Source organism: Ammodytes marinus (genome assembly GCF_949987685.1).
Source record: "Ammodytes marinus genome assembly, chromosome: 9".
Taxonomy (NCBI): domain Eukaryota; kingdom Metazoa; phylum Chordata; class Actinopteri; order Uranoscopiformes; family Ammodytidae; genus Ammodytes; species Ammodytes marinus.
In genome coordinates, this window is record NC_137213.1 from 29,302,026 (window position 1) to 29,312,025 (window position 10,000).

Below are 10,000 nucleotides of genomic sequence, written 5' to 3' on the forward strand. Positions count from 1 at the left end.
ACTGAGGCAAATGTATTTGTGATTTTGGGCTATACAAATAAAACTGATTTGATTTTTTTGATTTGTTTGACTCGACATTATTGTAAATGAGGGACACACCTCACACCTCAACTGATCTTTCGAGTATAAATAAAGGTTAAACGAAAAATAAATGAAATGTCATTCCCCTCTCTGCCCCATTTCATCTCTGTCTCTTCAAACTGTCTAATAAAGCAACAAAAAAATGCTTTTAACTAGTCGCTACTAAGGACGCAAGGCATTCAATAGCTTGTGGTGAAAGTCCAGTGGTGATAACCTAATGCTTTAAAGGTGCAGTGTGTAATATGACATCATCAAGAAAGTTCTAGAAAGTTCTAGAATGCAACGCTCCCTGGGTAACTCCACCCCTTTCTAATAATAACAGAAGCTACAGTGGCCTTCAAGGACAAGAACAATTCTAAATTTTAAACAATGCACCTGATGACATTCCAACTATGACACTTTCAAGATGGCGGCACTAGGCCTTGGTCCAAAATATACAGAAATATGGACATATATGAGACCCTTTCTAAGGGAAAAAACAATAATTAAAAACTTTTTTTTCAGCTATTATGCACTAAATTAAATGTACTTATGGATATTATAATTACTTTCTACAAAATCTGCTAGGAAATAAAACCCAAAATTCTACACACTGCAGGTTCAAAGAAGGTAAAGCTCCTAAAAAGCTACACTATGGTACAAGGTCACTGAGACCTCACACTATGGAAGGTCGCGGTGACTTTTTAGTGACTTTTGAGTCAAATGTCTATTCCAGGTCATCCTCCAGGCCAAGTTTGGGTTTGAGCCAAATTTGAAAAAGAAGTCCTCAATTTTTTATTTTTTTTTAAATATACCCTGCGTTCCAAATCACATACTTTTTCTTTTTACTACACTACTTAAGTACAGAAGAGTTTTAGAGCCACAGGAGTGCTTGCATGTATTGGGACATCCTAAATCTTTTTTCTGACATACTAAATAGTAGGGAAGTATGCATTTGAACGCAGGGATAGCGTTGATGAGGCATGAGGTCACGGTGACCTTTGACCTCCGAAATCCAATCAGTTCACCCGTGTTATTAGATAGGCCCATATGCAAACTTTGAAGAAAATCTATCAACATGTTCATGAGATATTGAGTACACAAGAAAATCCCGGATGAGGTGGTGTGGGTACAGCACTTACCATTTGAGGCTCAGTCCTTGTTACAGCTGTTCTCTATATGTCACCCCCCCCCCCCAAACCCCTCTATACCCCCATTTCTACTAAATTGTATATAGTTTTACCTTCAACTTTCAATAAAAGGTAAAATATATAAAAAAAAATATTAAAAAAAATGATATATAAAAAAATAATAATAATAAAAATGTGTCCCCACCTACCAGTTGTGATTGTAGCCTGTGCTGTAGTTGTAGTTTCAGGTTATTGGGTTAATGCGGTACTCCTTGTTTGTTCTCTGCATGTCATCCCCCTCTCTACCCCCATTTCAACTATATATTTATAATCTTCAACTGTCAAAACAATGTAAAAAATATCTAAAAAAAAATAAAACATTTAAAATAAAATGTGTCACCACCTACCAGTTGAGACTGCAGCCTGTGTTGCAGCTGTAGTCTGAGGTTATTGGGCTGGGGTGGGACCCCTGTATTGGGCCTCATCCCGACCGGCCTGGGCCCCATGGTCCCGGGCATGCGCATCATAGGAGGGTAACCGGCGGGGCCCATGCGCTGCTGCTGCTGCGGCCCCATGTGAGCGCTCAGACTGTGGTAGCCTGAGTCATAGCTGGGCGGGGCGCCGTAGTGCTGCTGGGTGTACAGGAGAGGCTTCATGCCCGGGTCAGAGCTGAGGTACTGGTCCTGGTCTGGGTGAGGGCTCTGGAGGGTGAAATGATTTCCATTGAATTTATTACAATAACCTTTATTTTCACTCAAAAGACACAGTTTCCCCTTATTTACAGTGACAACAAGTTTATACAAAAAAACACACAACTACAGGGAGAATTAAAGGTAAAATATTCGTTATGCTCATTTTAAGGTTTAAAATTGTAATTTGGGTTTATTACTAGAAAGTGTTTTCCTGCTGACCTGCTAAAGAAACGTTTAATATTTCTCACACAGTGCCATGAATCTCCTCTCTTTAGAGTCAGTCTGAAACGCCTTTTAAAAAGCCCAGTCTGCTCTGATTGGCTCAGAATTACTAAAAACTAAAAAATCTTACAGCCAACCCAACATCTATTATATGGAAAAAATATCACACCTTTTATGAAGTTAAGATTTTTGATAAGCATTGGGTAATGCAGTTTCACACGCATACAGACAGTAGCTTAATTCAGCTGATGTGTGCTAGGTACATGAATACAAGTGAAGAGATGCAAGTAGCTCTTGGCCACTTTCATTTTTTCAGTAGCTCTCAGATAAAGAAAGGTTGGAGACCCCTGCCTTAAAGGGCAGTACATTTTATAGTGATTTCTTATTGTTCCCCACCAGCTGATTCTTATACTTTTTTTAACACTTTGTTTATTGAATTTTCCAAATGACAATCTATTAGATAGACATATGGCTCAAATGATGTGTCACCTAATTCGTAATGTCAGTGTGTAGTATCTAACCTGTCCGGCCAGGGTTGGGATCCCCAGCATCTTGTCTATTTCCTCCAGTCCTTCATAGTCCTTCAGAACGGAGCAGAGCTGGCTGAGCAGAGCCCCTTCGTCAGGCTGGCCCTCATGACCCGACACACAGCACCCCATCCCATCACTGCTGTACGCTGGCCTGCATGGGAACATGGGTTATTGATGTTATTGGCACATAAGAATTAAGGGGTCCAGACAAAAACCCACATCGGAAACTGCTCAGTTAATTTTTTATTTTTTTTTAAATGTAAAACATCTTTACAGTTACACAAGACAACAGCGCAGCGAAAGTTACGTCACATCGACTGATAGAACATATAGTAATACAAAGGATATAAGCAAGAGAGTCAAGTTTAATGTGCGAGGTTACGACGAAATATTCAGTATTTTGTAACATACTACAAGCTATTTTTATGGTCAGCTGTAGTATGCTGTATACGATTTGGAACGCAGGGTTAGTATGCTTTAGGGGTGAAGTGAATTGCCGTACCTGCTTTGGTTTCCATAGTGATCCATTGTTATGATTCGGTCGGGCCACGGTGCCGTCTGATTGGGCGGGACTTGGTGTTGAGCGTAGACCTGGTTACCCATCTCCATCTCTGACACAGAAATAAAGAAGCAGATAAAACATGGAGATCAGATCCACTCCAAACCAAAATTGGTATCTGGGGCCGATACAGCCATAATTCACTTACACAAGTGTATGTATGAATGAATGGTAAATGATCTCCACTTATATATAGCGCTTTTCGCTGGTTTTTCACAGACCCAAAGCGCTTTACATTGTTTTGTACACATTCACCCAATCACACACACGTTCACACCGATAGCAGCAGCAGCTACCACGCAGGGTGCAAGCTAACTATCGGTAGCAATTTGGGGTTCAGTGTCTCTTTGCCCAGGGACACTTGGACATGTGACGGGGAGACGGGGGATCGAACAACCGACCCTGTAAACCAGTGGACGACCGCCCTACACACTTCACCACAGCAGCCCATTGAATGAAACAATTTCAGCTTTTCGGCCTTTAAAAAAAAATTCAAAATTCTCACCGTTGCCCATCATCTGCATATTGACCATTCCTCTGGCTCCGGGATGACCTCTGGCTGTGTTCATGTTGGGGACCATGCGCCCCACTCCCACACTCTGGCCCATCATAGGGCCTCCTCCCTGGGGAGACCAGCCCTGCTGCATGGGGCCTCCGCGCATAGAACCACCACCATGCATACCTGGTTTAAAAACAAAATAAATCAGATAATTAGAAAAATTACAGTAGAAAGAAGTCATCAGCAATACTTTTAGGCAGAGAGGGAAGGACATTTTTTATTTTACAAATTAATCATACATCCTTTTATTGTGGCTTGCATGTAGTATGTATGAAAACACATCACATAATTAGATACATTAGTCATGAACAGTATTTTGTGGATTGTGCATTTTTGTTTCTAACAGACAGTAGAAAAGCTTTTGGAAGATTATTAGAAATTAACATTAACAATAATTTTAGGCAGGACTGATGAGATACTATTTATTTTCCAGATTAGGCAGACAGACAGACAGACAGACAGACAAGCAGACAGACAGACAGACAGACAGACAGACAGACAGACAGACAGACAGGCAGGCAGACAGACAGACAGACAGACAGACAGACAGACAGACAGACAGACAGACAGACAGACAGACAGACAGACAGACAGACAGACAGACAGACAGACACTGTTATATTTCCTAACAGACCTGGATTGCCCATAGCCTGGTTTGCCATGCCTGGGTGAGTTCCCATCATGCTTTGCTGCTGCTGCTGCTGCTGCTGCTGCTGCTGTTGCTGTAGTAACGTGTATGGGCTGCTGGTGCGGTGCTGGGGGGGGAATGGCCGCCCGGTGTTTGGGTTCGGGCCGATTCCACCGTCCACTGACGTTCTCCGGACGGGGGCCACGACACGACCACACTGCTCAGGCCTGCTGCCATTAAAACCTACGGGGAGGAAGACAGTTTTATTTTATTTTTAAAGGGACACTGTGTAACATTTGAAGTAATTTATCAGCTAAAATCAATATCCTCATTCATCAATATGTCCTCATTGGTGTAAAATCACCTCTGCCAATAATCTGAATTATCCTCCTGAGCGGAGAATTACAAATATTAATATTACATTGTGTACATTGAGCAGGCAGGTCTTATGGAGGAATCCATGTTGGTTGGAATGTCATCAGGTGCATTGTTTAGAATTTAGAATTGTTCTTGTCCTTGAAGGCCACTGTAGCTTCTGTTATTATTCTAAAGGGTTGGGGTTACCCAGGGAGCGTTGCATTCTAGAACTTTCTTGATGATGTCATATTACACACTGCACCTTTAATATTTGAATGATTACTTTATTCTGGACTCAAAGTTCCATATTTTTTTCATTTCATTTTTTTTCATTTAACTTTTATTTATCCTCGAGAGACCAATTGAGGGGTGACCCTCATTTACAATGATGTCGAGTTCAAAATAAATTGAAAACAACAATACATACAAAATATTCAATGCAAATATATCAAATACACAAAAAGTGAAGAGAAGAGAAAAAAAAAACAATTGAAACATTTACAAAGTGGTGAAGAGTGGCAGCAATTAAAAGGCATAAAGTACAATATAGTCTAATTAAAACAGTTACAAGTAGAGTTTGGCAGATCCAGGATAGTCTGTTTAAATTGGCCATATAAAGATGATATAAAAATTGCTTAGTTCTGTTTTTCTCATTTGTTATAAAACTATATTTTTTCTGACCGCATGATTGCGGACTGACATGATTATAATGATCATCGGAGGAAAAATCAGACAATTTTTTATTTTTTTTTAATGTCCAGTGCTTGAAAAAAAATACAAATTTCTTTGGTCCTACCTGCAGGACTGATAGGATTAAAGCCCAGCAGGTACAATAATAGTCAGATAAACACCTTAGTGTATTTTTTGGACTTTTCATCTATAATAATTTGAAAGAAGACATATTATGAAAGCAAAATAGACCAAAAATATCTCAAAATATGTCCCTGTAAATTTTTTATTTTTTTTGCGCAAACACAGCATTGTTATCGTACCTGCAGGGCTGATGGGGTTGAAGCCTCGGTGCTGGTGTGTTGGGCTGTGGTTGCTGTCGGCCATCTGCAGAATGTTGCTTATTATGGTCTGTTTGTCAGAGGAGCCGGGCTGAGCGGAGACAGAGGAAGAGGAGGAGGAGGCCGGTCGTCTTAGCGATGGCTGGCCCTCAAACTGATGCTGCTGCTGCTGGCTGTTACTCTGTAGGTCCTCTAGCAAGTCCTCCAACTCACTGGTCTGAAGAGAATAGGCAAGGCAAGGCAAGGCAAGTTTATTTCTATAGCACAATTCAAACACAAGGCCACTCAAAGTGCTTTACAGGGGCAAGATTAAAATACATAAAACACATTAGAAGACATTTAAAAGCGAATGAAAAGAAGTACAACATTTAAATAAAATAAAAAGTACAGGTTAAAATGGAAACAGAAAAGTCTTCAGACTTGATTTAAAAGAACTGAGGGTTGCAGCAGACCTCAAGTTTTCTGGGAGTTTGTTCTAGATATTTGGTGCATAAAAACTAAAAGCTGCTTCTCCTCGTTTAGTCCTAACTGTTGGGACTGTAAGTAAACCTGTCCCAGACGACCTAAGGGCTCTGGACGGTTCATAACGTATCAGCAGATCAGTAATGTATTTTGGCGCTAAACCATTTAGTGCTTTATAAACCAACATCAGAATAGAAAAATATAATTTTCTTTGTTTGTCATTGTGCAGTAGAACCATACATGAAGGACCATAATGTTTATATATATTTAGATGGCAATTCAATTATATTTCTACCAACAAAGGAGGAAGCTTTTTGTTCAGAAACCAAGATAAGAAAATTTTTTAAAGGTGCAGTGTGTAATATGAGATCATCAAGAAAGTTCTAGAATGCAACACTCCCTGGGTAACCCCAACCCTTTAGAATAATAACAGAAGCTACAGAGGCCTTCAAGGACAAGAACAATTCTAAATTTTAAACAATGCACCTGATGACATTCCAACTATGACACTTTCAAGATGGCGGCACTAGGCCTTGGTCCAAAATATGCAGAACTATGGACATATATGAGCATTCTTTGCACTGATGGTCTCATTTGCTGTAACATGTAATTTATGATCATCAGAAGAAAAATTAGGCGAAACATAAATTTGCTTATTCACTTATGACGATTACTTTGAAAGACACTGAAACCCCCTTTCAGTGTTACAGTGTAATTTGACCCACCACACACACACACACACACACACACACACACACACACACAGACACACACACACAAACACACAGACACACAGACACCCACACACACACACACACACACACACACACACACACACACACACTTACACCCACACACAGACAGACACACACACACACACATGCATGTACACCCACACACACACACACACACACACACACACACACACACACACACACACACAGCACTGGTCTCCTCCGGCCCTTTGGCTGATGAATAGAGGAGGATCTAAAAATAAACTGCCGGCACTAATGAGGTCATGTGTGATGCTGTACAGTACGACACACAGTCACAGCTCTGTTTGGCCAGAGTGGATATGCACACACACACACACACACACACACAGACACACACACACACACACACACACACACACACACACGCACACACACGCACACGCACACACACACACACACATACACATAGACGGACAGACACACACGTACGCACACACACACACAAACACACACACACGCACATAGACGGACAGACAGACAGACAGACAGACAGGCACACACACACACACATAGACGGACAGACAGACAGACACACACACACACACACACACACATATAGACGGACAGACAGACAGACACACACACACACACACACATAAACTCTCTCTCTCTCTCGCACACACACACACACACGCACACACACACGCGCACACACACACACACAGTGGACACATCAAGGGCAACATTTAAAATAGGAATGTAACGGACATATCGTCCCAACCTTTACGATGTGGCTAACCTTAGCCATGTCGAGCTAATGTCTTTGTTAACGCAGTGTATGATCAAATATCCTCTGTTGCCATCGGTAACTATGTTATACTCAACTTTGGAAAGGTTCTGGCATTGTGCCTAGAATAGCCATCTCTGCTAGTTCATACATAACATTGAAAAACGTAGATGATTTTTTTACTAGTCTGACATCACCCTAGTAAAAATGTAGGGTTAGGATTAACAGGACAGCTGGGCCAAGGGAAGACTGAGGGAAGAAAAACCTCATTCATTATATTATAATAGTGATTTTATAATGATAGAACGCCGGTTCCGTATGGATGAAGTATTCCTTTAAAACATTATCGTTAACAACAGCACACTGGCCTTAATCAGCTATCTCTGCTAGTTCATACATACTATTCAAAACGTAGATGGCACTGTGAATATTAGTGTGGGAAATTTAGCGTTTACTACATATGTGGGATTAGACGATACCATATCGTTTCCGGCCTTCGTTGCAGTGGTCGCGGGTTCAAATCCGACCCGTGGACCTTTACTGCAGGTCATCCCCCCCCCCCCTCTCTCTCTCTCTCTGTCTCTGTCTCCCCATTTCAACTCTGTACTGTCTAATAAAGCTTGAAAATGCCAAAAAAAAAAAAAAAAAAAACTTTATCGTTAACACCAACACCACACTGACCTGTTCCGCCATGTTGTAACCTGGTTCCTGTTTCTCCGTCTTGATGTTGGAGATCTTGGGTCCTTCCCCGGGTTCCATCTTGATCGCTTTGTCCAGGATTCCATTATCGTCCCGGTCCAACAGGTAGCGAAGGAGCGCGTTGTCTTTCTTCTTGGGACTCCCCGGCTCCTGTTTTATGCACACTTCACCTTAAGGGAACAATAACAACAGGGTTAAGGGGGGGGGTTGGTAGTTCATCACATAACATGGTCAAATTCAAAAACCATCAAGACCGCATGGAAAAAAAACTATAATATATAATATAAGGAGTGTCAAGTTAGGCTATATGAGTTTTTTAGATTACACTGACAATCACTTGCACTTGACAAGGAAATAGGTAGTTCAACACATAACATAGTAAAATAAACATTAAGATATATAATAAACAATAAAACTAGAAATACCCGCCTCAATTCATTAATTTTATTCTCCCTTTATTTAGATCGGTAGTTCATTGCAGAACATGGCAAACTTCACGGGTGAAATATTGCACATTTGTAGCTATAACCAAAATTGTTAAATTATCCAGGAGCGCCTTATATTTACAGCTCTGGAAACAATTAAGAGACCACTCCAAATGTTCAGTGTCTCTCGTTGTACTCTGTATAGGCATATGTTTGAGTAGAATGAACATTTTGGCTTTATAATATAAACTACTGAAAATATTTCTACCAAATTTCAATACATTTTTTGTCATTAAGAGCATTTTCATTAAAGCTGGGGTATATGATTTCTGATTGGTCAAAGTTAACATGAGCTGACACTTTGACCAATCAGAGCGAGGCTCCGATTCTCTGTTCTTATTGGCTGTTGGGACTGTCCATTCACTTTGGCACGACTTTGTTGGTGTAGAGCGTGTCAGGGAGGGACCATAGGGGGAGGGACCAAAGAGAACAAGTGGAGCGGTTGAGGTATTTGGATTCAAATCTCTATCCCAACTGCCATTTTCTCCCCAAATCCTCCACCCCAGCTTTAAGTAATGTAGAGATGAAGATTTAAGAAAAATCCAGACTGGTCTCTTATTTTTTTCCGGAGCTGTATATGAGACATGGAACAGCATTTCATTGTGTCTGTATATCAATAGAGATGCAGTGTGTGTGTGTGTGTGTGTGTGTGTGTGTGTGTGTGTGTGTGTGTGTGTGTGTGTGTGTGTGTGCGTGTGTGTGTGTGTGTGAGTGAGTGAGTGTGTGTGTGTGTGTATGTGTGTGTGTTTAGAAAGATGCGTGAGACATTTCACCTTGGGCGGCCATATTGTTTTCTGCCTCTTGTCCGATTGGATCTTTTCCAGTAGCTTCTGCCGTTAGCTTAGCCAACTCCACAGGTGACGTGCTGTTCTGTAGAAGCCTATGGAGGATTTTGTGCTTTTCCTTTAGCGATGTTGAGTGGTTGTTTAGCCCACCGGCCCCCCCACAGCCACCCAAATGGTCTTTGCAGTTCACATCGTCACCCATAGGTGGCGAAGAGCACGAATCAGATGGTTCTAGTTTTGTTGTGAGTAGCTGGAGAAGTTTGGTGTGTCCTTTTGTGTTCAGAAGATGATTTGAAGCGTCATCCAAGGTTCCGCTATC

At 41.1% G+C, this 10,000-nt stretch overlaps 1 protein-coding gene across 1 annotated transcript in view; it reads right to left on the bottom strand.

Moving 5' to 3' along the window:
• LOC307255458 (nuclear receptor coactivator 2-like) overlaps positions 1 to 10,000 on the bottom strand; it is a gene marked incomplete at both ends in the record, with an annotated part of 42,257 nt that overhangs the window by 7,260 nt on the left and 24,997 nt on the right. Inside the window, 8 exons of the mRNA XM_080034142.1 lie at positions 1,598 to 1,891; positions 2,626 to 2,785; positions 3,137 to 3,245; positions 3,699 to 3,875; positions 4,387 to 4,623; positions 5,730 to 5,964; positions 8,394 to 8,581; positions 9,670 to 10,000. The exon at positions 9,670 to 10,000 is cut by the window's right edge and continues 706 nt beyond it. Of these exons, the coding sequence (XP_079890268.1) occupies positions 1,598 to 1,891; positions 2,626 to 2,785; positions 3,137 to 3,245; positions 3,699 to 3,875; positions 4,387 to 4,623; positions 5,730 to 5,964; positions 8,394 to 8,581; positions 9,670 to 10,000 (1,731 nt within the window). The remainder of the gene's footprint in view (positions 1 to 1,597; positions 1,892 to 2,625; positions 2,786 to 3,136; positions 3,246 to 3,698; positions 3,876 to 4,386; positions 4,624 to 5,729; positions 5,965 to 8,393; positions 8,582 to 9,669) is intronic.